Source organism: Oreochromis aureus, linkage group 17 (assembly GCF_013358895.1).
Source record: "Oreochromis aureus strain Israel breed Guangdong linkage group 17, ZZ_aureus, whole genome shotgun sequence".
Taxonomy (NCBI): domain Eukaryota; kingdom Metazoa; phylum Chordata; class Actinopteri; order Cichliformes; family Cichlidae; genus Oreochromis; species Oreochromis aureus.
This window is the reverse complement of record NC_052958.1, coordinates 39100238-39127380: the sequence shown is the minus strand read 5'-3', so window position 1 is coordinate 39127380 and position 27143 is coordinate 39100238. Positions and strand designations below refer to the sequence as shown.

At 44.2% G+C, this 27143-nt stretch overlaps 1 protein-coding gene across 1 annotated transcript; it reads left to right on the top strand.

Moving 5' to 3' along the window:
- Positions 1-874: 874 nt before the first annotated feature.
- On the top strand, positions 875-27143 carry LOC120433867 (NXPE family member 3-like). The gene is made up of 4 exons (XM_039600820.1): positions 875-917; positions 1050-1120; positions 25678-25884; positions 25980-27143. The coding sequence occupies exons 1-4, from the start codon at positions 898-900 to the stop codon at positions 26531-26533; spliced, it is 852 nt and encodes a 283-aa protein (XP_039456754.1). The 5' UTR covers positions 875-897; the 3' UTR covers positions 26534-27143.

The window sequence follows — 27143 nt, the reverse complement described above, 5'->3', positions numbered from 1 at the left end:
GCATGTTTTTTTAATATTCTTCAAAAAATTATTCTCACGCTCACATACATTGTGCATGATTGACCCTCTTTTTAAGCGTTTGCGCAGATGGAATCACAGAAACATCGCTGAGTTTACGTCAGTTCCACCAATCAGAAGTTGCAAGGCAAGAACTACACGTGACGCTGAATACTTATTTTGCTTTATTTCTTTCACGAAAATGCATATTAACTTTTTAAAAATGCATTTTTCTGCAATTTTTTGTTATTGTTCTGTCTCCAACTGTTCAAATAAACCTACCATTGAAATTATAGACTGGTCATTTCTTTGTTAGTGGGCAAACTTACAAAATCAGCAGGGGTTCAAATCATTTTTTTTTTTCCTGACAGTTTGTCCAGGGTGAAATTGACCCAAAGAACACCAGGGGGTGCAAAAAGTGAAAAAAACAAACAAACAATAGAAGGGTTAAGTGATGATCCAAACAAAGTTTTAGTGTTTCTTGTCATTGTCATTGTCTTCGTGCTTGCACGCATGTAATCTGAATGAATTACTTACCATCAAAAAGAAAGTCTATTCTAAAAGGTTGTCGTCATTATACATATTCATGTGATAGTGTTTCAACACTCTGATTCTTTGTCCCACCAGGTGATACTAGTTCATCCCAGTGAGGCAGTCACAGAGCTGCGCAGGATGAACATAGAGGAACCAGACAGGATCTTCTTCAAGAGCCAGTTCCGCTCAAGCTTGTTCACTAGGACAACCACATGTAATGTATGTTTACGTCCAACTGAGCAGCCTGTGTGTAACTACACTGACCTCCGTACAGGTGAGCCATGGTTCTGCTACAAGCCAACAAATCTGAGTTGTAATGCCAGGATCAGTAACTACAATGGAGGATATAAAAAAAACCTGACAACCATGGAGAAGCTTTTTCAGAGGTGAGCATTATCTGTGAATTTCTGGAGTTACAAAAAATTTATGTACTGTGTATAATACATTTAATTTTCTAGTTTAAAAAGACTTTCATTCCCAGTTTTGTGAAGATGTTATATTGTGTATGCTTCCTTCAGAGGTATAAATATGAAAGTCTCCATTCCAGCTTCAGGACCAGCCAGTGTCACCGTTTTGCCAAAACAGAAAGGTACACTAACATCTATATCTTCATAATGAAATATCTAAAGAGGTTGTGATATATATTATAAGCAGTTGGCAGGTCAAACATAAACAAATTAATTAATTAAAACTTCCACAACATTTACTAGCATGTTCTGGATATTGGATACCTATAGAATGTGTCAAGGTTATTTTAAGAGTAAGTGATCAGGAGATCTGGAGAACTTTATTGATACGTTATTGATAACACTAACAACTAGGATAAATTAACTTACTGTAGGGGTCTGTTATAAAATTACAAAGAAACTTCTGGGAATTGGGCAGTACAATGAGGCTTACCTCATTAAAATTAGACTGATCTCTCATCTCATTTGATGCCATTGTTGAACACTGGCTGTCTTTTGTTTCTCTGTCATTCTGTCAGTGAGATCCCCTTTGCTTCAATGATTTTAAGATCCAGGATCTTTGGAAGCCAATCAACGACTAGAAATGGGAATTGAAAATAGCACAGTGATTCTGCTATAGAAACATGGACAGGTTATTACAGCCTTGAATAGGTCAATAATTGATAACAACATTGATTTGAATGCATTATTATTTTTGGAACAATGAAAATTTGTTGAAAAAACAAACTGAACTGAGCTGAACAAACTCAACAACAAACTGAACAAAGATGTAATTTACATTTTATAACATGAACCATGAAGCATTTTCAGATGGATTTTGCTTGGGCTTGTAAGACCAGGCTGGCTGCAAACGGTGTTCTAGGCAGGTGGCTTCTCTTCACCATGATTGGGGTGATGAGGGCTCTGCTAACCTGCTCTATGAACAGACGCCGCCTGTAGTGCTTTACTCTGTTCCAGTCTGGGTCCACAGCAGTGAAGAGGAGAAAAGCGTTGTAGCAGCTTATCAATCATGCCAATTATGTGATACATTTGTTGACGGCAGGAGTGGGTGCCACAAACCTGCAAAAGAAAAAGAAATGATCAAATGACATGAATAGATTTATACAGCCGTAGACAGGGGTGCACATAATATTTTTTGCCTGGTTCTCAGGGGAGAACCTAGGGTTCTTCCTTGGTCCTCATATTTTTAAATGCGCTTTTTTATCTTAACCCACCTCACAATTGGAGCAAAACAGAATAATGCATTGATAGATGCAACATGTACTTTAATTTTGACTGAAAAAGAGAAGCACAACAAAATGTATTATCTTAAAAACCCTCTAATTTTCTAATAACATAATAAAATTAAATGTGCAAAACAAATGTTCTTCTGTGATAACATAAAAATAACAGCTTTTTAAGCACTTTACAGAATTACTATTTCAAAGCACAGAAGTTTCTATTTCTACAAAATGTCATGATTGTCATCATCATCATCATCATCATCCTCACAATCTTGATTGGCCTCTATTTCACAAACAGCAGAGGATGTAGTTGGATCAGGGCTACTTCTTTTTTTCTGGTTTAGCCTGCGATTAACTGTTTTCATCCACAAGTCATCAGCTGGATTTGGGTCAAATGTCTCCGTGGTAAACTGCGACAGCATGATGTGCATTAGAGATGAGAGGCGAGTGTCTGATAGGCAAGATCTGTACTTGTTTTTTATGATATTCAAATGTGAAAATCCTCTTTCACATGCAGCACTGCTTAAAGGCAGTGTGAGGGACAAGAGAAGGACCTTTTGAATGTTGGAGTAACTGTCAGCGTTGCTTGTCTTCACTATATTCACCAGGTCGTGCACAGAGGAAGGTGCCAAACGTTTTCCAGCTTGCTTTAAATGCATCCACTCTCTTAAAGTTGATTCTCTGTCAACAGACATGTTGGACTCGTATTTCTCTTCAAATATTTTTATTGTGAAGCACAAATAACAATCACAAAGTGTCCCATAGACTGACATTGCTTCCTTTTTACAGTTTTATCATCAAGAAAAGGGGAAAAACAAAGCGAACAAAAAAACAAACAAAAAAACCCCCCGAAAACAAACCAAAACAACAAAAACAGGAAAAAACAAACAAAACACACAACCAAGACAATGGAAAGTACCAAAAAGGGCGGTCAAAAAAAACAACAACAAGACAAACAAACAAACAAACATACAAACCTCCTCCCTACACCCTTCCCTTATCCCAGAGTGCTATCAGCTTATTTTAAGCAACGGTGAAGTCCACATAATAGCTCTCATTTGTTCATAGTTTCCAGGTGCTCAATGAGCGGCCTCCAAATCTGATGGAAGTCCTCCAGTTTGTCGTTTATAATGTAGCGGATCCTTTCCAGATGAAGAGTATGTGTCAGTACTGAAAACCAGACTTTCAAGGAAGGCACTTCTTTTCCCTTCCATAGGAGGAGAATCAGTCTCTTTGCACACATAAGGCCATAGGACAGGAGGGAAATCTGTGTGCTCTTAAGTTTTTTAGATTGTCCCGACAGTCCAATAAGAATCAAAATGGGGTCAGGGTCTAACTGCACATCAAAAAGTTTTGAAAAAAAAAAAAAAACTGACACCCCAAAACTTTGTAATTTGATACACATTACAAAACTGTGAAGCAGATCAGCTTCTGCACATTGACATTTATCACAGATGGGTGACGTTTCAGGAAATATCCGATGTAATCTTGTCTTCGAGTAGTGCAATCTGTGCAAAATTTTAAACTGAATTAACCTATGTCGGGCGTCGATAGAGCAGGAATTAACATAACGTAGCCCTTTAGTCCAGACATCATTATGAATTTCTGACCCTAATTCCTTTTCCCAAGCTGATTTTATTTTACCTGTATCCTTCTGCTGGAGTGACTGTAATATCTCATATATAAAAGCAACAGCATGCTTTTCTGTTATACAATCCACCAGGCATTGGTCAAGCTTACCTGGAGTTGCAGACTCAAATTGTTGTAGTTGGGACCTTACATAGCTCCTTATTTGAAGGTATCTAAAAAAATCACAGGCTAATAAGTTGTACTTCTCCTTAAGCTGTTGAAATGAAGCAAAAGAGCCCTGAAAATACAGGTGTCCCACATTTCGCAACCCCATTTCCTTTGTTACGGGTCCGAAATTGAGGACGAGAGTAAAACAATCATGGTCCAAAAGAGGTCAATCAAACAATTGATTTTTAATGAATACACGCAGCGTGGGGAGACGTACACTGGAAACCATCAGTTGTAAATCCCCGCCCAAAAATACACTTCAGATTGCTTTTATAACATCAGGGTATTATGACGCCCCCTCTTGCGTTTACAAGCACATAATTTGCATCTTAAGAACATTATTTGCCTCTTCTACAGACAATGATCAATTTTAAGAGATAACTACAGAGACAGGAGTTCCCCTTTCTGGCATCCTTTTCCAAATATGGTGATGAGGTCCCCATGGACTTGTCCTCCTCTTTGGCCCATCTTCTGTCACCTGTTACTAGGCAAACTCAAATGCAGCAAGAAGCTGAATACATTCAGGCCTTCACTCAGCCACTATTTTACTGTAGCAATATACTCAGCATATAAGCTTTTATGATTATAGATTTAACTCAACGATTTAAGTGGTTGTAACTGCACCTGTAATAAACATCATAATCATAATCAACTATTAACATATTTGATTATGATAACCCCTGTAATACAAATTATAACATAATGCCAGCAACTTCAATAAATGCTTGGATGAAATGATAATTAATGCAATGATAAAGATGATGGTTATGTAAAATAATCCCTGTAATTCCACACCTTCCAGCGATCAAATGTCCCATCTAAAACTGAGGGTTTAAATGCAGGATTAGCTGTAATAGGTGTCAAAAGCGAGAATGCTCTGAGTCTATACTCTTTCACGATCTGTCTCCAGATTTGAATTGTATTGTGAATAACTGGATTACAATTGTAGTACGCTCTTTTAAAACGAGCGGAGACAATGCAATTGCACCAAGAGAATAAGGCATACAGTCTTCTCGCTCCATGTCCAACCAACTTCCCATTATAACTGTATCATCTAGCCAATAAGCTATGTATTGCATATTAGCTGCGAAGTAGTAATTTTTAAAGTCTGGTAAAGCTAGGCCACCATGTATTTTCTCTTTACAAAGGTGGGCCTTTTTTATCCTGTGGCTCTTATAATTCCAGATAAAAGGGAGAAGGACTGAATCCAACACTGGGATATTTTGAAACAGATATAAGAGTTGGGGAAGACAAATCATTTTGATCGCATTCACCCTACCTATCATGGAAAGTGGGAGTGATTTCCAAAATTCAACCTCGTTTTTAAATGTATCCACAATTCTCACAAAATTGGCTTCATATAATGACTTGTATGACTTAGTAACTTCAATTCCAAGATATGAACATTTTTCTGATGTTATTCTAAAGGGAAGACGATTTAGTAAATCAAGATTACTGCATTTAATTGGCATCAGTTCGCTCTTCCCCCAATTTACTTTGTAACCTGAAAAAGAGCTAAATAAATCTATTGTTACTAGCACCTTAGGGATTGAGTCTAATGGTCACAAACAGCAGAATATCATCGGCGTACAGTGAGATCTTATTGGAGGTGTATCCTATATTGTAGCCATGTATTTCTTTATGTTTCCGAATTGTTTCCGCCAACGGCTCTAATGCAAGGGCAAACAATAAAGGGCTCAGCGCACAACCTTGTCTTGTGCCACGAAATAACTTAAATGGTTCGGAAAGGGTATTGTTTGTGAGTATTCTGGCACATGGATTACTATATAACAATTGAATCCAGGAAACAAATTTAGGTCCAACTCCGAACTTACTTAATACTGCATATAGATATGACCATTCGACACAGTCAAAGGCCTTTTCTGCATCAAGGCTCAATATCACTAGGTCTTTATCTGGATCCCTAGAGGAATAAATAATGTCAAAAAGACGTCTCAGGTTATGAGATGCATGTCTTGCTGGGATAAACCCGTCTCCTGGCTAAAGATTTGGCCAGTATTTTCTGATCTGTGTTCAATAAAGAGATTGGTCGGTAAGAACTCACCAATTCTGGATCCTTTCCTTTCTTTGGAATGAGAATCACATTTGCTTCATTCAGGGTCTGAGTGTCAGGAGTGTCGTGTGTGGAGGCGAGGAAGAGATGACCCAAACGCTGGACTCACGGTGCAGGATAATGGGGTTTATTGTAGGTAGGTTGGATGAACAGAACATGAACTGAAATGGCTGACTGGGTGGACGACTGATTGAATGAACGAATGAAGGACTGACTGATTGACTGAAGGACTGAATGGCTGGCTGACTGATCTGAACATACAGGCGGAGAGACAACATTAACATCAATGACACGACAGTGAATGAGTGGAAACAGAGGACTTAAATACACAGACTGATGAGGATGATAATGAGAGACCGGTGAGTACACAGCTGAACATAATCTGGCTAATAACACAAGAGACGAGCTGACACAGGAAAAGCAGGAAGTAAGAACATTGATGTGGCAACATAATGTAAACATAACCTAAACGTGACAAAACTGAAAACACTGGGTCACCGACCCAGGAACCCTGACAGTACCCCCCCCTTCAAAGGCTGGCACCCGACGGCCGAAAGAGAAAGACACCAGAACAGGGCGGGCGGAGGGGGCCCAGGACGGAGGGACGGAGTCCAAACAGAGACAGTTCAGGCGGACGGCCACGTGGCCGGCTGTGACGCTGGAGGTGATCCGGCGGACGGCCACGTGGCCGGCTGTGACGCTGGAGGTTATCCGGTGGGCGGCTGCGAGGAAGACAGCGGCGGCCCCTGAGAAGGTCCGGTGGGCGGCCGCGAGGAAGACGGCGGCGGCCACTGAGAAGGTCCGGTGGGCGGCCGCGAGGAAGACGGCGGTGGCCGCGAGGAAGACGGCGGCGACGTCCAGAACGTGGCTTGGGCGATGGCGTGGCAGCCGCAGGACCAGGCGAGGCTAACGCAGAGGCAGAAGCTGGACTGTGGAGGCTGGACCAGGCGACGGCATGGGAGCCGGCGGTGACAGAGCAGAAGCTGGACTGTGCGGAGCCGAGGCTGGACCAGGCGATGGCATGGGAGCTGGCGGTGACGGAGCAGAAGCTGGAGCCGAGGCTGGACCAGGCGACGGCATGGGAGCTGGCGGTGACGGAGCAACAGCTTCGGAGGCTGGGCCAGGAGCCGGCGGTGACGGAGCAACAGCTTCGGGGGCTGGGCCAGGAGGTGCGGAAGCCCCTGGCTGGAGACAGGCAGGGCCAGCGGGCGCGGAAGCCCCTGGCTGGAGACAGGCAGGGCCAGCGGGCGCGGAAGCCCCTGGCTGGAGACAGGCAGGGCCAGCGGGCGCGAAAGCCCCTGGCTGAGGAGCGGCCGGGCCAGCGGGCGCGGAAGCCCCTGGCTGAGGACCGGGAGAGCTCACAGCTGGCTCTGGATGCTGTGGCTGCAGGTCCGGGAACTGAACAGGATGGTGGATGAATGACTGGACCAGAGAAGACTGGACTACAGAGGCCTGGAGGACGGGATGAGACTGGACTACAGGGGCCTGGAGGACGGGATGAGACTGAGCTACAGGGGCCTGGAGGACGGGATGAGACTGAGCTACAGGGGCCTGGAGGACGGGATGAGCCTGAGCTACAGGGGCCTGGAGGACGGGATGAGCCTGAGCTACAGGGGCCTGGAGGACGGGATGAGCCTGAGCTACAGGGGCCTGGAGGACGGGATGAGCCTGAGCTACAGGTGACTGGACAGGAGCAGGCTGAGCTACAGGTGACTGGACAGGAGCAGGCTGAGCTACAGGTGACTGGACAGGAGCAGGCTGAGCTACAGGTGATTGGACAGGAGCAGGCTGAGCTACAGGTGACTGGACAGGAGCAGCCTGAGCTACAGGTGACTGGACAGGAGCAGCCTGAAGAGCAGGTGAGTGAACTAACGGAGCTGGAAGCTGAACAGCGGGTGAGTGAACTGACGGAACTGGAGGCTGAACAGCGGGCGAGGGAACTGACTGAACTGGAGGCTGAACAGCGGGCGAGGGAACTGACTGAACTGGAGGCTGAACAGCGGGCGAGGGAACTGACTGAACTGGAAGCTGAACAGCGGGCGAGGGAACTGACTGAACTGGAAGCTGAACAGCGGGTGAGGGAACTGACTGGAGTGGGGATGCTAAGGGATGAACAGAGGTAGGCGAGGCTGACGATGGAGCTGTGGTTGGTGTGGCTAACGGCTGAGCTACAGACTGAGCTAGTGAAGGAGATAGAGCTACAGCCTGGGCTAGTAAAGCTGGTGCCTGGGCAGGGGACACCTCAGCTAGCCTAACCAGGGATAGTGCGAGGGCGTGAAAGGCTGGATCAGGAGGTGGATGAAGAGGTGAACTGACAGGTGGAGAGGCTGGCTCTTCCGAGCCTCTAGGGAGGTCAGGCTGGGTTCTAGCGGCCTTCAGCCTGGGTCCTGGGACAGGCACGGGAGGTGGCTGGACACCAGTCACCCCCACCCGAGAAACAGGAACGGGTGTGGAGGTAGACTGGGTCACAGCTGCTCTCGTCCTGGGAGCTGGCACAGGTGGGGGTGCCACAGAGACAGGCTGAGCCCTAGTTGCCTTCACCTGAGAAGGTGAAACAGGTGAAGGGGAAGGCTGAATCTGAGCCACTGTGCTGGCAAAAAAAAGTTGAGTAATGGGTGAGGAAATGGTGATTGAGTGGGAGAAATTATTAGGTGTAGTGGGGATAATGTCTTTAGCAGTGGCCTGAGATGGTGGAACAGTCTCTTTGGAGGCAGAGTGGTGCGTATTAATAGGGTAGTCCAGAATGTCATCACAACATACAGTCTCTGGCTTGAAGTGAGAGGAAAGAAAAAAGTCTGTTTCACTCACCACCGGGTGCTGCAGCTCCGAATGGGAAGTGCGATGGCGGCGGACGCGCCGCTCTCTCCGGGAAGAGAGAGCGGGCGGGGTACACAGCCGAGCCTCTGGCGCGGGAGCCTCCGTTGATCCGAGATGGGAGGCGGAGCCGCTGTGCCGTGGCGAGGCTGAAGGTCCGGTGCATGAGGCAGGTGGCGTGTCAGTGAGGAGTGGAGCCGCAAGAGAGGGAGCCGCTGAAGCGCAGCGAGAAATGCCCACTCTCCGCGGCGGATGCTCCGGTGCAGGTGAGGCAGCAGGTGGAAAAACGCGGCGTCTCCGAGGCCCGCCCAGAGCCAGGCGAGTCCCCTCGAAGACGTGCTCTCGCTCCGCGAAGAGCCGCTGTCTCTCCTTAAGCTTTTCCGCCCACAAGGAGAGCGCTGCCTCCTGCCGCTCAAAAAGGTCGGAGTCCGCTGGGTCAAAAGCGTGTCTTCTTGGCACGGGTCGTGTCATTCTGTCAGGAGTGTCGTGTGTGGAGGCAAGGAAGAGATGACCCAAACGCTGGACTCACGGTGCAGGATAATGGGGTTTATTGTAGGTAGGTTGGATGAACAGAACATGAACTGAAATGGCTGACTGGGTGGACGACTGATTGAATGAACGAATGAAGGACTGACTGATTGACTGAAGGACTGAATGGCTGGCTGACTGATCTGAACATACAGGCGGAGAGACAACATTAACATCAATGACACGACAGTGAATGAGTGGAAACAGAGGACTTAAATACACAGACTGATGAGGATGATAATGAGAGACCGGTGAGTACACAGCTGAACATAATCTGGCTAATAACACAAGAGACGAGCTGACACAGGAAAAGCAGGAAGTAAGAACATTGATGTGGCAACATAATGTAAACATAACCTAAACGTGACAAAACTGAAAACACTGGGTCACCGACCCAGGAACCCTGACACTGAGGGAGTGCACCATCTTCCAAGGCCATATTAAACATTTTTAGCAAATATGGGGTTAGTAAACTGCTAAACTTTTTATAAAACTCATTACATAAACCATCAGGTCCTGGGCTTTTCCCATTTTTCAGGGAGCGTATGGTACTAATCAATTCTGGACATATTAAGTCTGCATCTAGAAGTGTCCTGTCCTTTTGTGCCAATGTAGGCAAGTTACATTTGCTTAGAAAATCCTGTATAATTTCAGGAGGTGCATTGCACTGAGATGTATATAACTGTTCATAAAACTGTCTAAAAGCAGTATTAATATCCTTATAAGAATTAGTCAACAACCCACGAGTCTGACCTGATTGCATGAATGGCCCTATCACTTTCTCTCTTCCTTAGATGCCTGGCCAGTAATTTATGTGGCTTATCACCAAATTCAAAATAGGTCTGCTTAACATACATGAAGACCCTGGAAATTTTATCTGAGAGCAAGTTATTGAGTTTATACTTCAGAGCTGATATTTTACTATGTAGCTGTACAGACGGTTGTCTGGCATTCTCAGAGTCCAATTTTTGTGTTTGAACCTCCAACTGTATGCGTTCCATGTTATTATGTTTTTTCTCAGACGACTGAAAAGAAATTACACAGCCCCTAACATATGCTTTAAACGTCTCCCACAATAAAAGAGGTGATACATCGTCTTTGTCATTCATCTCAAAAAACATAACTTGATCTGTTCTTCCAGATAATTGCAGAATCTTTTCCTCGTAAGAAGTTGAGGGTCTAATCGCCAGTGTTTATAATTACCACCTGATTCAAGTAAATTTAGTGAAATAGACACTGGGCTATGATCTGATATAAGGATATTATGATATTTACTACTTTGGACTCCATGTAACAGTTTACTATCTAATAGAAAGTAGTCTATACGGGAGTATGTATTATGAACCCCAGAGTGAAAGGAATATTCCCTTCCGGTTGCATTCAAGGTTCTCCAAACATCCACAAGACCCAAATTATCAATAAACGATTTCAGAAACCTAGAAGCATTTGATGGCGCAACTGTCTGAGCTGACGACCTGTCCAGATAGGTATCTAAAACTAAAGTCTCCCCCGAGTATCAAATTTGTAGTTGAAATATCCGGGATCAAGCTAAACGTTTTTCTAAAGAACTCTGGGTCATCCCTGTTCGGGCCATAGACATTCAGCAATGTGATTGGTATAGACTGAATTTCTCCTACCACCATGATATATCTCCCCTCCTTATCTGCCAGGGTAGATTTATGTTTGAATGGCACATTTTTACGAATAATTATTGCTGTACTCCTTGCCTTTGCGGAAAACCTTGAGTGATAGACCTGCCCTATCCACTTAGCTCTAATTCTGCAATGTGCATCTTTTTCATCATTTTAAGATGTGTCTCCTGCAAGAAAATAACATCTGATTTCAATGATTTTAGGTATGCCAACACCTTACCACGTTTTATTGGTTCACTGATGCCATTCACGTTCCAAGAGCAAAAAGTTACAAGCCCTCTCCTGTTCACCCCATTATTTCCATCACCATCTATTGAGGCCATACTGTTAGTGATTTATGTGTATTGTCCCGTATTGACTAGAACATTTTCTACCGATAGCATCTTCCCGCCCAACAACCCCACCCATGGAAATACAAAGTAAACACAGCAGAAATAATAAAAAAGAAAACAAACAAACAAAAACAAAAAAAAAACACACACACCTAGGTCATAGCAGGGAGGGGAACCTGCCATCCTCCCGACAAGACCATGCGTACTTCTAACCATCCTCTGTCGCAACCTCCGACATAACAAGTGCTCTGTGTAGCTCCATAAAGACATTAAGCATAGACCAGATATCACAAAAAAAGGATCAGAAGGTACATTATCGTCACTATTAAACAAAACAATACAGTTGTTCAAAAACAAGTTAAAGAGTGTCTAACTACCAGCCCTTAAAACCAAGTGTGAGACCGCAACATGTAACATCATTAACAAGTATAACATTACTAACATACGCCTTTAACCGCAAGCTGCCCGGATTATTGACTCTTAGGTACAAAGAGAAAAAAAACCCCGTCAGTAATAAAATGCTAGATGTCACCTGCGTAGAGGTTATTCGCGTTCTGGGTGGTGTATTGTGGCATTATCTGCCCTGATCTCACGTGGGACAGGATCCCGTGATCCTCCGTTATCCACGTCTCCGATGGGGCGTTCTGCATACTGTCGTGCTTTTTCCAGATCAGTAAAAAACTTCTCGATACCGTCGTGAGACACTCGTAGTTTGGCTGGGTAAAGAAGTCCGTATTTGATCCCCGGTTTGTCGCGTAGCATCCTCCTCACAGCGGTGAACGTAGCTCGGCGCTTTGCCACCTCAGGTGGCAGGTCCCGGAAAATCTGAATCCGCCGGCCACAAAATGTTATATCCCGGGTGCCCATGACTTTCTTCATGATGTCCTCATAGGTGTGGCAGTAGTGAACTCTTACAATAAGATGTCGGGGTGGTTCGTTATCTACAGGCTTCTTTCTCAAAGCTCTGTGGGCTCTGTCAATCACAGGTGTCTCGTCCAGACCAAGCGCTTCTTTTAACAGCCTCCCTGCAAACTCCCTGGCATTCTGCCCGTCCTCTTTGCCTTCCTTCACCCCTACCACTCTTAGGTTCTGACGCTTCGAACGTCCCTCGAGGTCGAGGCATTTTTCAGAAAGCGATGTCACTTGCCCGCGGAGCGTCTCAACTTTGTTCTCCAACTCCCGTATTGCATCGGATGAGCCGCTAGCCGTATCAGCTAGCTCTTGCAGCGTATGGCCATGTGACTCTATCTCGTTCCTTAGCGTTGTTATGGCTTTGTCATTCTCGGCTTTCAAGCTGACTATCTCCCCTCTTAATACTGCTGTGACTTCTGAGATCTTATTTTCAATTTTAGCTTCATGCTGAGGCAACCCCCCACATAGCAAGCAGGTCAGGCCCGGATCTGCTATCAAGCCGGCACTGCTGGTTGACTTCTGGCATGATAAGACATACGTCATCTAGATATGGGCCAGGCCTGGCATAGATGGCACTGTCTATGTGATGGCATACCATATCTGGCTCGATTGTGGTTTGGTGTATTTGGCCCAGGCCCATAGAAAACAGGTCTTCCCTGGATCCCGCATCAAGCCGGCACTTCTGACTGACTAGTGTCATGGCAGGGTGTATGTCAACCAGATGTGGGCCATGTCTGGCAATGATGGCACTATTTATGTTCCTATTTTCCTATTTTTACTCAGTTTAGAGAAAGTGTGTGATTGGGTGAATATGACATGTTGTATAGAGCACTTTGAGTAATCCGGGAGAGTAGAAAAGTGCTATAAAGAATCAGTCCATTCACTGTCTGAACAGAGTTTGTTACTTTTGCACTATTATGTTTCGGAACATGTCGTTATTACATGGCTTGATTAAGGTACACATTAGGCTGACATTTGGGCCAGGACAGGACCACCAGTGCGTCTGCAACTGGCCTTGTGCTGGCCCATGTGTGGGCTGCCTCTGGCAAATCAGATCTGGGCCACCAAAGGGCCGTCATTCTTTGCGGTATGTGGGCCATGTGAAAGCACATTGTGTGGGCCAGATCCGGGCCATAACAATTGTCCTATGTGGGCCTGCAGGTTAGTAAAATGCAGGATTAGCTGCATAATGTCCTTCGCAAAAAAAGATCATAAGCCCGCACAGGGCTGCTGATCCTAGCAATTGCATAATGGGTTGATCATGGGGTTAAAATGGGAGGAAGAAAAAATGCCAGGGCCTCTACATGTGTGGGACACCACATGATTTCCCGATTTTTCAATCTCCACCGAGTGTCATGCTCCAGTCTTGTCTCTTCCTCCTCTTCTTCCTCCTCCTCAGATGAGCTGCAAAGCTCCTCAGTGCCTGGCAAAAATTCCTCCTCTTCTTCGCTGTCAGAAAACTCTCCACTCCTAGTGCTATCTTTTTCGCTTTTGGAAGACCGCAAAACTGCAGCAACAGCCTCCTCTAAATTGAGTGTGCGCTTCATGGTGTCTGTGCAGAAATGACCAGTAAGACCAGGCTGCAAACTGTTCTCACAGACTTCAAAGGTGCACCTGCATAAACATGCTATACCATGCATCCAATAAGAAAGAGGAGGCTCTCTTTTGATCAAGAAAAAACATAAACACAGCCCTTTTTGGCCTTTGATAATTACACACACACACACAAAATATATTCTCAATCACATTCACACCTAATATCAATCCCAGCACATCAAGACCATTGTGGTGGTTAGCAGTTTTATTGTCATGCATTTTGCAAGGTAAGATAACCAGGTCCTACATTCAAAACCAGGCCTCCATTGAAAATATCTAAGGTGGAGCTCTGCCTATATCTGGTGATAAAAGTGCTAATTTCATCCAAAACCTATTTTTCTTTTATTCTGAAGGCAGAGGCTTAGATCCATTAGGTATTCATGGGAAAAGCATTATAACATGTCAGGATTACAGTATATCTGAAATATATGATTAGGGGGGGTGCGGTATGAATTTAAAAAAAAAAGAAGAAGAATGCTTGGACACTGCTAGCATAATGGACAGGTTTTTGACGGGGCTCCCACACAAACGCAAAGCAGAAGATGAAGCATCGCCAAATATGTTGATGAAGCATGTTGATGAAATATGATGAAGCATATCTTCCCTTTGGCTTCACCTGCACAAGTGCCAAGGTAGGGATCCCCGACAGCATTTGTTTCCCCTGCATGGGGAGCATGCGCTGGGCTGTCCAAATCACGGACAGTCTCCCACAGTTGTTTATGTTTTTGAACCCATTTTGAACAGAGAGGCATTTTTTGAAAAATGTATTGATAGCAATGTTGAATATTATTACACAGGAAGAAAACCAACTACAAGTAAAACTAGAAAGTGCATTTTCTGAAGAAACTGCAGTGTGAATGCTTGAATCTGAATGTATGCACTGAAATGAATTAATTGCTGAATTTTAAGTTAAAAATGTTGAATGAGATGAAAAATACAGAAATTTTCGACTGAAAACAAAAGTGCTGAACAGCTAAAAGCTGACATTCACACAGAAGAAGTTGGAAAATAGCTGAAAATTTTTTAAATGTAAATTAGAAAAACCTAAGTAATGAGAAAAGAAAATTTAGAGTCAGAAAACATCTGAATGAATATTAAAAGTTCATATTCTTTGAATCACTGAATGACTAAAATGTGATCCCTCCACTTGGATCCACACAGTTTAAAAAGTTTAAATGTCTGAGCTTTCAAAGACTGTTGGAAAGACAACAACGATGGTTACGTTTTGAGCGTGAAATGATGGCTGTCGAGCAAACACTGTGGAGACAGCAGCAGTTGAAAGAGAAGTGTCTAAGATTAATCTTGGCACAGTGAGAGACAGAGCTCGTTAAGCAGGCAGGTGTGAGCCTGGTTGCTATAGTGACTGCACCCAATGGCTCCATACCATTGACTGTAGAAAACATGGACGACGCCACAGCTCCCCAAAAATGAAGCCAAAACGTCTCTATCGCCCCCTGGTGTCTGGCTGCAGTATAGGTCATAAACCCCGCCTCCTCCATGTTAGCGGATGGGACTGGGGTCAGACTAAAATAAATTTATTGTCCTTAGATAATTTTTTTCCAAAGATTCTTTCTTTTGTTATCAATAGTTCTCATCATGCTGATTGATGTCCAAGGGGTCTCCTTTACCATAAGTTTGATTCTAATTCCTACAGCGGCGATGTTAAATTGGGGTGAAACGTCATCATAACAGCTTTGACTGGCAGCTGCACTCACGGAGAAACTTGCGTATCTCTGTTCGGGAATAGCAGATAGAGCGTAGGCTCTGAGAGGAGGGGCAGCGTTTACGCTACGAAAACACGACCGAGTGTTTTAACCTGAAAGCCTGAGGTGTTCTTCAGTAAACTGGACTACCCGACAGAAGGACCCGAGGCCCCGCTGCACTTTTTCGGTAAGTTAATCGTGTTTGTAAGCTAATCCATAACTACGGTCCTTAGCTAGCTCCTGAGACCTAGTTAGCTAAGATGAGCACTCGGCTGTCAGGGTTCGTTTAGCTAATCTGTGCAGGGGAATGAATTTACTAAAGAAATTAAGAGAAACGCCCCGGGCTGCTCAGTCACTAATTACTGTTACTGTACTTTTATTACAAGTATTATACTGTAAAAACAACAGGCTGCACCCTGCTGCAGCTCCTGTGCAGAGCTGAATATTAAATATGTGCAAACAACAGCATGTTTTCAGTCTCTTGCCACATCTGTAAAGACAGTAACATCTTTTTTAAAAGCTTGTACTTCAGTAACTCCTCATTAATCAGGAACTATGGATTAAAGTACTGTAGTGTACTGTAATACTGAAAAAATGTAAGAGAAGAACTTCAGATCCTGAGTGTGTGAGGACAGAAGAATCAGCTTTATTTCAATTTTGAGGGATAAAATTTATATCTGAGTTTGATGGTTCTGTTGTCTTTGTGATTACAGGAGCTGCCCTCAGATTCAGACCTCAGCACCACCCAGTGACAGCAGACAGATCATCCAACATGTTCATATGTTAACTGCAAAATGAACTGATGAAAACAGTACAAAGGTTAAAGTACTACATGTGCTGTAGTGAAAGCTGCAGCTTTATTGATAAAGTTAAAGACAAAAAAACAAAAGGATTAATCACTCATGTAACTGTGTCACTATATATCAGCATTAACAGGACCTCAGTTTGGTGTTTCACAAAGCTGCTGATCTCAGACCTGCACATCTTCCGTTTTAAACACTTGATGTACTCAGCTGCATGAAGAGCATATGAGATTTTCTCTGGCACAATTAAATAAAACCTGATGAAGGTCAAAGGTCGTCACTTGTATGTTGAACTACAAACTTGTCATCTGGAATTCTTTCACAGTTTTTTGCAGATAGTGTGTTATTTACTATAAAGTGATTTAGAGTTATTCATACCAGAGTAACCAGAGAGGATCATATATTTTTAAATATATAACTTTCTACAGGACTGAATATAATATCTTTATGTAAAAGTCTGGAGCCTCTGGGAGTATCCAGTATTTATAACATTACACAAACCAAAGGTCTCCATCACAGTGTTCATGAAATGCTGGGTTTATCCATCTCCTGGATCGGGCCTACGGAGGAGTGCTGAAGATTTCCCTGTGAGGGAGCTGCTGGTGAAGATCATAAGTCCTGCTTGATCTATGCGATGAGCTTCAGTCTTCCTGGTGTTTCTTAAATGATGCCTCTTTCAGTGGGTCAACAGAACTTCTGGCACAGGACATCTGTGATGAAAGAAAAGGAAGAAGTTTCTCCAAACCTCTGGACCCAGGAAACCCAGCTTGGTCCTGGTGGTCTCCTCACTAGTTTCTCTCCAGGGTGAATGTAGCTGTTGATATAATATGGACTCTATTATTAAATGAAAAGAACAAATTAGACTACACTACTGAAACGTTCTGCTGATGTTTTTAAAGTCTCCATGTTACCAGGCTGTAGAGGGCTCTGAAGATTTAAACAGTTTTAGATCCATTACACTCACAGTCTTATGTTAAAATCTCAAAGGACAGCATTATATTTTTGATATTAACAGTAACTCTGGGCTTCTGTAGAGTGTGCAGATGATCTCATCGCTGTCTAAAAATGGATAAAAACAAACATAAGAAGTGCTGAATCCTTCAATAACACAGACTATTAGAGTAGCAGGTGTGTAGCATCGCTAACTAGCTAGCAACAAGCCTCCAACACAGTGCGTATGCTAGCGGCTAATCTAGCAAATGAATTAACAACAAAGTGATTTTAGAACTATAAGATGATAAGCTGTGCATCTTTTTTTATAACAGTGACATGGTTGTATTTATCTTAATTAAAGGAGTCGTCAGTCGCGGTAAACAGCAAAAAAACTCGAGCAGCCGGGCTACCTAAAAAATGTAGGGGGGCGTGTTTGCGGTCATGTCCAGCGGGTGTGTGGGCGGGAGCGTTACACAGTCGCTCCACCTAAAGTCACTACTGCACAGACTCTGGCTCCAAATTTGCAAGATGGCAGCCTCCACAAGCGGGATATTTTGGCTTCATTTTTGCACAATGGTAGGAGGCGGAGTCGCGTCGTCCATGTTTTCTGCAGTCAATGCTCCATACACACGCACACAGACATGCACCTCACTTTTGCTGCTTAAAATAAACAGAAAAGTCAGCCCGAAACAAATTGTTCCCAAATGAAAAGTACAAGTCGTATTAACAAAATTCTTTCACCGTGAGCGGCAGCAATGTCTAGTCTACTGAATTCTCAGTTTTCATGCCTGTGGAGTTTATTATATGGACGTGGTGACAGTGTAAAGACAGCCTGTACTTCTGATTTTCAGACAAACTTTGTGAGACATTTTAACATTGGAGACTATGGAAGAGTTGGAGGGAGGAGGCTGTGCATTGGTGACATTTATGAAAGAACCATAACACCTATTACAATAATAAACACATTGGATGAAAGAGGACAGCGATGGCTACGTTTTGAGGGTAAAATCATACCTGTAGAGCAAACGCTGCGGACACAGCAGCAGTTTTAAGAAAAGATTTTAAGATTGATTTCTTTCCTCCTCTCACTCTACCAGTTGAGCTGTCTCACTCTAGCCCCAACATTCTGTCCCATACACACCCATTATAAACTCTGAAATGGCTGAAAAAACAGCATGAAACTTAAACTGCAACTGAAGAAAAAGTATAATTGATATTGAAAAGATAAATAAAAGTTGAATAGTTGAATGTCTTGGCTTCGTTTTAAAGTTTGAATGGTGGCTCTATGTCAACGTATGTGGAAGTAGTAAGAGTTTAAAAATGAGTAAGTTGAATGAGGATTTGAAGGGTCTCCCCATTGAAATACATGGGAAACTTTTGTTGAAAAAAGTTGAATAAAATTAAAAATATAAATGTTAAAAATGAGAAAAATAGAAGCAGTCATGTCCAAAAGAAGAGGAATCTAACGGTGTTTGAATGGTTTTGAAGGAGTTAGATGCCAAAAACGTACAGAATATATAATAATAAAGATTACAACAACAATACTGTGAATGCTTTTCAAGCATTCACACTAATAATTACACCATGACACCTCTGCCTTTCTAAATGGAGGGACAGTAACTGCGTGTGTATATGTAAGCGTGTAAAAACTGTAGATAATCAGATTAACAGTAACAGTATTTTGTCTCTATCGCCATTGTAGAAATTCATCTAATGTAAACAATAACGTGGCGCACAGGCACATACCCTTGACATCGTGTGACGAACTCCATATTCTTCGTCCACATGAAAACGCAAAAACTGAGTTTTCGCAAAATCGCCAATCTGACAGGAGTTTAAAAAAATCTCTGTTTCCGGTAATTAGAAACACCCTCCTGTGTTTTAAATGCACTTTAGAACAGCATGCAACAACACTACATATGAGCAGGCGGAGGGAGGTTTGGGGTCTTCATTCACCCCCTTTCTCTGTTAACCGTGGGGGCTGGGAGAAGGTGTTGGCCATCTGATTGGGGTCTGGGATGCGGGGCCTCCCTGCTACTGCAGATACGGGGGCGGTCAGCCCTGGGTCTAGGTGCGGTTTGCCCGTCTGGGGGCAAGGGTACCTGCACCTGGGGTATAGAGTATGTTTGGGGAGTGTGATTGTGTGTACAGTGTCTATCTCCACATTGGGTGACTGCTGAGTATTTGTTTATGTGTATATGGGGGTGGGAATGCACTTTTGTGTCTGTGTGTGCCTGTACATCTGTGTCTATATGTCAGGTCGGGTCATAGACTTTACCTCTCTGGGAACATCTCAGGCTCTCCGAGGTATGGAGGCCTATCTCCCCTCACCACACTCCCCGCCGGTGGCTGATGCCCTCAGACGTCGGTGCGTTCGTGGTTCTTGGTGTCTGGGGCTGGGCGCTCATGTATGGACCGGCTCACTCCTGGTGGCCGCTTGGCGAGGCCTGGCGCCTGTGGCCCAGCTGGGCCCCTTCTGGGGGGTGGGGGGCCTTCAGGCCTCTGGGCCTAGCCCTCGATCCTCTCTGACACAGCTGGCTGCCGGCAGAGCCCGCAACCCCCTCTGCCCTCTGCTCGGTGGCTGCTGGGTGACCCCTTGTCTGGGGCTCTCCTCAGCTCTTCCCAGGAGGGTGGCACGGTTGCCCCTCTGATCATCCTCCTTGGGTCCTCGTACTGTGGCGCCTCTGGATGTCTGGGGCCTAGATCTCCTCCATACCTGCTTCATGCCCTGGGGGACAGGGCTATGGCTCCCCACACTCCCTAGGAGATCGTTACATGGAGACCATGGATTATTGTGCGATCTATTGTATAATATAAAGCGCCTTGAGGCAACTTTTGTTGTGATTTGGCGCTATATAAATAAAATTGAATTGAATTGAATTGAATAGACCTTTTGAATACAAGCGTGCTGATCCACACAGGTGTACACACAGGTGTTCACAGACACAAACTACACCTTTTTTGGCCGCTACCTCAAAGCACATTGTGCGCTGTAGATCTTGCGTACTGCACAATAATATTTAATATTTAGTATCTACTGTTATTCACAGTTAGCTAGTTTATTGTGATGGTGTTGTATTTATTAGGTTGCTCTTTTTTGTTTGTTTTCTCTTCTGTTTTTTTCTTCTCATGACAGGTGTTCCAGGTGATTTTTTTTCTTCCCCCCTTTCTCACTATCTCTTCTCCCCTCTGTTTTTCTTTCTCTCCCTCTATTTCTTTCATTCCTTCTTTCTCCCTGTCCTATTCCCCAGTCATGTCTGTCCCGTCTGTAACAACTGAAAATAAAATAAAATAAATACATAATTATAATAAAGGTTAAAAAAAAAGAAAGAAAGAAAGAAACGCCGTTTACGTGTGGACAAAGGTCCAAATGCATAAAAAAAGCAGAGTTTCCAAAAATACCTGTGTAGATGTGGACATAGTGTAAAAGAGTTAGTAGTTTATTTTATGGCTACCTGTAATTTATTGCAGTTTACTTTTATTTGTTTAATTGTTTACTAAATGTTTGAGGTGTGAATAAACTGCAATGGAGAACAAAAAGTGGGTGTGTGTGGTTGGAGGATGTATTTGTGATTGGGGGGGGGGGGTCTTGTAAAACAAAGGGGGGCCTGACAAAAAAAGTTTGAGAACAACTGCCATAGAGGGATCTTTGAATTTTAAAAATAATCCTAAAAACCATCCTGGCCAAGTTTCATGCAACTAGAATCAAAAATCAAAAAATGAGCAAAATCCACATTTAGGGTAACAGGGTACTAGGAGGGATAGTCAGGGACATTGTAGCTGCTGCTTGATTTTTATACAAGGACACCTCCTGGCAGTGTGAGACCATGAGTTCGCCTGTTGTTAGCAGCCAGAAGCACACACTATTTTCTCATAATGGCGGAGTATTCAGGAACAACAAGCCACGTCTCCCTGTCTAATCATTCCTTTCCTGTTTACAGGTTAGTATTGTGTCCAAAATAGACCACAAAAGTGGTGTGTATATATATTGTGTAGATTAGTCATTTAAGGTCAGAAACAGAAATAACACAAAACTGTTGAGTCTTGTACATTAGTCTATTTTTTAAATGCTTGTTTACTGCTTTAGCAGCATGCTATTGGTAGCGTGTCAGTTTGCATCACACACCTTCAATGTTCTGTAATGTTGCCGACTGGCTCCACCTTTATCGTGTATTATTATACTTCCTTCTTTTTTGCCATAAAGTGTTTACTCAAATTCAGTGCACATTTTAAGATGGTGATGATTATGCCATTCTTTATGTGAGATATCTTTGGAAAAAGTAAACAAAGAGTTGTATACTAAAAAGGTTAAAAAATAGTGCATGAGTATGAAGTGGAATAAATATTGGTGGAGCATTCAGGAATGACAAGCCATGTCTCCCTGTCTAGCCCTGTACCTGCAACATGTACAAGAGCAAGTTCTCAGTTCCCATCTCTATTTATGAATGATATTGTTCAATTGTGTGTTTTTTCTATCCAGGTATGCTTTAACTGCACTGGCAGCATGTTTGGGGTAATTGCTGTGCTGAAAAAGGAAATTGTTAGCAATTACATGCTTCCCAGATGGCATTGCATGGTGGTTTAAAATCTGATTGTGGTTTTTTGTGTTTGTGTTTTTGTGTTTCCCTATCTTAAAAATGGTTCCTTGACAATAAGTCTTCCATTAGGACCATTTTGATGAGGCTTTAGCAAATAGTAGATTGATCAACCGAAGGGCCAGATGCAATCTCAGCTTCTGGGTCTGCGGTCCTTTGCTGGATTTTTTCCCTGTTTCTTAAGGGCAGCTAGTTATAGATATTTTATTGATTATTTTCAGGCCTGCCACTTTCTTTGTACAATATGTTGAGATATGTTAAGTTGAAGCTCAAAGGTCTTTGGAAAAAAACGTACTGGTACAAACATACTATTTAATGCTTGTCAATTTGAGCTATCCATGTCATTTCATTCATCCATCCATCCATCCATCCATCCATCCATCTTCTTCCACTTATCTTGGGCCGGGTCATGGGGGCAGCAGCCTAAGCAGAGAAGCCCAAACCTCCCTCTCCCCAGCCACCTCCTCCAGCTTGTCCAGGCCAGCCAAGAGATGTAATCTCTCCAGCATGTCCTTGGTCTGCCACGGGGCCTCCTCCGGGTGAGACATGCTTGGAACACCTCACTCAGGAGGTGCCCAGGGGGCATCCTTGTCAGATGCCCGAACCACCTCAACTGGCTCCCTTTAATGAGGAGGAACAGCGGCTCTACACTGAGCCCCTCCCGGATGGCCGAACCTCTCACCCTATCTCTAAGGGAGAGGCAAGCCACCCTTCAAAGGAAGCTCTTTTCCGCCGCTTGTATCTGCGATCTCGTTCTTTCGGTCACTACCCACAGCTCATGACCATAGGTGAAGGTGGGGACGTAGATCAATCGGTAAATTGAGCGTTTTGCTTTTACGTTCAGCTCTCTCTTCACCACGACGGACCGGTGCAGCATCTACATCACTGCAGCCGCAGCACCAATCTGTCTGTCGATCTCCAGCTCCCTTCTCCCAACACTCGTGAACGAGACTCCAAGATACCCCATGAACTCCTCTACTTGGGGCAGGAACTCATCCCCAAACCGGAATGGGCACTCCAACCTTTTCCGGCTGAGAACCATGGCCTCAGATTTGGAGATGCTGATCCTCGTTCCCGCTGCTTCACACTCGTCTAAGAACCATTCCATTGCGAGCTGGAGGCCATCACCTGATGAAGCCAACAGCACCACATAATCTGAGATGAGATTCTGAGGCCACCTAAGTAAAAGCCCTTCGCCACTTGGCTGTGCCTACAAATCCTGTCAATAAAAATTATGAACAGAATCTGTGACAAAGGGCAGCCCAGGCAGCGTCCATCACCCACTGGGAACGAGTCCGTTATTGCCAGCTAAGCTCTTGCAACTGTTGAATATGGATTGAATGGCCCGTAGCAATGGGCCAGACACTCCATACTCCTGCAGCACCTCCCACAGGACACCCCGAGTCGAATGCCATCTCCAAGTCCACAAAACACATGTAGACTGGTAGGACAAACTCCCATGTGCCCTCAAGTATCCTCGAGAGGATAAACAGCTGGCCGAGTGTTCCGCGACCAGGACGGAAACCGCATTGTTCCTCCTGTATCCGAGGTTTGACTTATGGACGGACTCTCCTTTCCAGCACCCTGGCATAGACTTTCCCAGGGGGGCTGAGGAGTTTGATCCCCTGTAGTTGGAACACACCCTCCGGTCCCCCTTTTTAAAAATGGGGACCACCACCCCAGTCTGCCAGTCCAGGGGTACCACCCCTGATTTCCGCGCAACATTGCAGAGGCGTGTCGGCCAGGACAGCCCTACAACATTTAGAGCTTTCAAGAACTCATGGTGGACCTTATCCACCCAAAGGGCTCTACCACAAAGGAGTTGTTTAACTGCTTCAGTGACCTCACCCCCGGAAATTGGCGAGTCATCCCCCTCATCCCCAGATTCTGCTTTCTCCATGGAAGACGTGCCAGTGGGATTAAGGAAGTCCTCGAAGTATTCTTTCCATGCCAGACAATTTTCTCAGTTGAAGTCAGCAGCGCTCCACCGGTACTATACACAGTACAGGTAGAGCACCGCTTTCCACTCCTGAGTCGCCTGACGGTTTACCAGAATCTGTTGGTACCTATCAGCTGCCTCCGAAGTCCAACAGGCTAACCAAGCCTGATAGGACTCCTTCAGCCTGGTGGCTCCCTTCACCTCTGGTGTTCACCATTTCATTCGGGGGTTACCACCACGAGAGGCACCAACCACCTTGCAGCCGCAGCTCAGTGCACCAGCTTCATTAATGGAGATGCTGAACATGATCCATGCGGACTCTCTTTACCCGGGTGTCCAAAACATATGGCCACAGGTCTGGTGATACGATTACAAAATTGATCATCGACCTGCGGCCTAGAGCGTCCTGGTGCCACGTGCACTTATGGACACTCTTATGTTCGAACATGGTGTTCAGTAAGGCCAAACTGTGGTTTGCGCAGAAGTCCAATAACAAAACACCACTCGGGTTCATATCAGGGAGGCCATTCCTCCCAATCATGCCCCTCCAGGTCTCACTGTCGTTACCGATGTGAGCATTGAAGTCTCCTATTAGGACAACAGAGTCTCCAGGTGGAACACCTTCCAGCACCCCACCCAGGGACTCTAAACAGGCAGCGTACACTGAGCTGCCACTCGGCGCATAAGCGCAAATGACAGTCAGGACCTTTTCCCTGACCCGTAGGTGCAGGGAACAAACCCACTCATCCACTGGGAAGAACCCCAACGTACAGGCAGCAAGCCGAGGGGATATTAGAATACCCACGCCAGCCCGCCGCCTCTCGCCAGGGGCAACTCCAGACTGAGACAGAGTCCAGCCCCTGTCTAGAAGACTGATTCCAGAGCTCAAGCAGTGCGTTGAGGTGAGCCCAACTATATCTAGCCAGTACCTCTCAACCTCATGCACCTCCATGTCCCAGTTGCCAGTCTGGGTAGCTGGGTATCAGTCCGCCAGGGCCTCCGCTCCTGGCCGCCGCCCGGCACACAATGCACCCGACCCCTACGGCACCCATCCTGCAGGAGGATGGGCCCATGTCCTGGCTCCTGGAATTGAACCAGTACCTATTCATTCAGTAGATAATCTTCAGTAATTTTTACCTGTGCCTCAATAAGTTTTTTAAAAAGGCTCTGGAGATGATCAGAGTTTGATGCAAAAGAGTGTTATTCAGTAAACCAGTCTTGTGAGCAAAAGACCCATTTTCAGGCAAATTTGACCAATTTTAAATCACGTTAAGGATTATTGTGGGCTGGTTACAAGAACTTTTGATCACATCACACCTGCCATACAACAGCTGAACTGGCGCAATGCAGTGTCAAGCTTTCCAAGTGTAAAGCTTGTTTGTTAAGCTTCTTTCAGCTTTTGAAATCTTCTACTTTCATGCATTTGATAAGTTTAAGTTAAACACAACAAAATTATTATCCCCTGCTGATTTGTCCTGTAGGTTTTAATTGATCAACTTAATTGTACATGTAATGTTCTGCAAATCACTAGTGAAGTACATTTATATTGATCTATTGGAGAATGTAAACAGTAGATTTAAAAACCCATTTATTTAAGTAAGAGTAGAACACTCAATCGACCAGATGTTTTATGAAATCAACATTAGAAAAATAAAGCAATACATTTGTACGAATTTTACTTGGGTTTGATAGCTACAGACAGGTTAAGGAAAGACTTTGTTTTGGTCTTTTAATTTAAGTTAAAAACACACACAATTATTTGTTTTACTCCTTACCAGGTCAGTCAGAGGTGAGCAGCAGCAGTGGGGAGCCTGAACCTTCTGGCTATTACTACCAGGGTGTATGGCGAGCTCTAGATGGCACCACAGTTCATCAGTTCAACACTTCCTCAGCCATCACTCAGTGTCTGAAAGGAAAGGTGATCCATATGTATGGAGACTCCACAATGAGGCAGTGGTTTGAGTACCTTAATGCATCACTACCAGGTAGCATCTCTGCAAACCCTTCTGGAAACCAACATTATGTTATTCACACTATTTTATTTATGTATCTTGACTTATTCCCTTTGGAATTCTTTTAGATCTAAAGGAGTTTAACCTGCATAGCCCCAAGTCTATCGGACCTTTAATGGCCCTGGACTATGCAAACAATATCTTTGTGACACACCGCGCCCACGGTCCTCCTCTGCGTACTGTCAATGTCCCATCCATGGAGCTGCATTATATTGCCAATGAGTTGGACAATGTGGTTGGAGGTAGTAACACTGTAGTAGTTTTTGGCATCTGGGCACACTTTGACAATTTCCCTATTGAGTTCTACATCCGCCGACTGATGTCCATCCGCAGGGCAGTGGTAAGGCTACTGTCCAGGGCTCCAGGCACTGTGGTTGTCATTCGGACTGGAAATCCCAAATCTTTTACACCCTCTGGTGCATTTGTCAACAGCGACTGGTACACTTTTCAGCGGCTAAAGGTACTCAAGGCTGTGTTCAAAGGCTTGAATGTCCATCTGGTCCATTCCTGGGAGATGGTTCTGGCCCATCACCTACCACACAACATGCACCCACAACCTCCAATTATCAAGAACATGATTAATGTTCTTTTATCCTACATATGTCCTCAAAAGGTTGGATAGATGTGTTTCAGCAGTCCATGCAGACACATCTCATATATAATATGTCTGCTTCAACTTCACAGGAGCAGTTTATGGAGGCACATCATCTTAATAACTTTTTTGTTATTACAACAAAAATAAAATTGAAAAAGGGGGGGGGGGGATGTAAAGCTGACATATTCCAATGTTTTCTAAAGAGGGGAAGCACCTGACAATTTATGCTGTCTCTAAGTGTGATTTTATGTAATTATATTTGAGCAGGTCAACCAATTACATCAGTCTGTCTTTCACAGGCTGTGGGCAATCAACATAACTCTGGTGCTGTCCATCTAGCTGGTTATTATAGTTGACTGCCAGCCTTCAATTTGTTTCTTGATTTTGCAAATTTTTGTAATTCCTTGGTTGAAAATACCTTGAACACTTTCTTGTTTTGTTTTTACATTGGACATTGCTTGGAAAACCAAAGTGAAGTTTTTTCCCGTTCACTGAACTAGCTAATTTATATTTGAAAAGTATTTGAAAAGGGTCCTGTGACTGTGGTGCATGAATCATTTGTGGGGTTTGATTTGAGTTAATGAGTTAAAAAGTACACATATACATACTGATTATTGTTTCACTAGCTTGTCACTTA

Bases quoted from the DNA above. Each gene is read 5' to 3' on its own strand.
- LOC120433867 (XM_039600820.1), top strand. From the start codon at position 898: ATGGAGAAGCTTTTTCAGAG. The intron at 918-1,049 runs GTGAGCATTATC...TGCTTCCTTCAG, and splicing joins ATGGAGAAGCTTTTTCAGAG to AGGTATAAATATGAAAGTCT. The intron at 25,885-25,979 runs GTAGCATCTCTG...GAATTCTTTTAG, and splicing joins CCTTAATGCATCACTACCAG to ATCTAAAGGAGTTTAACCTG.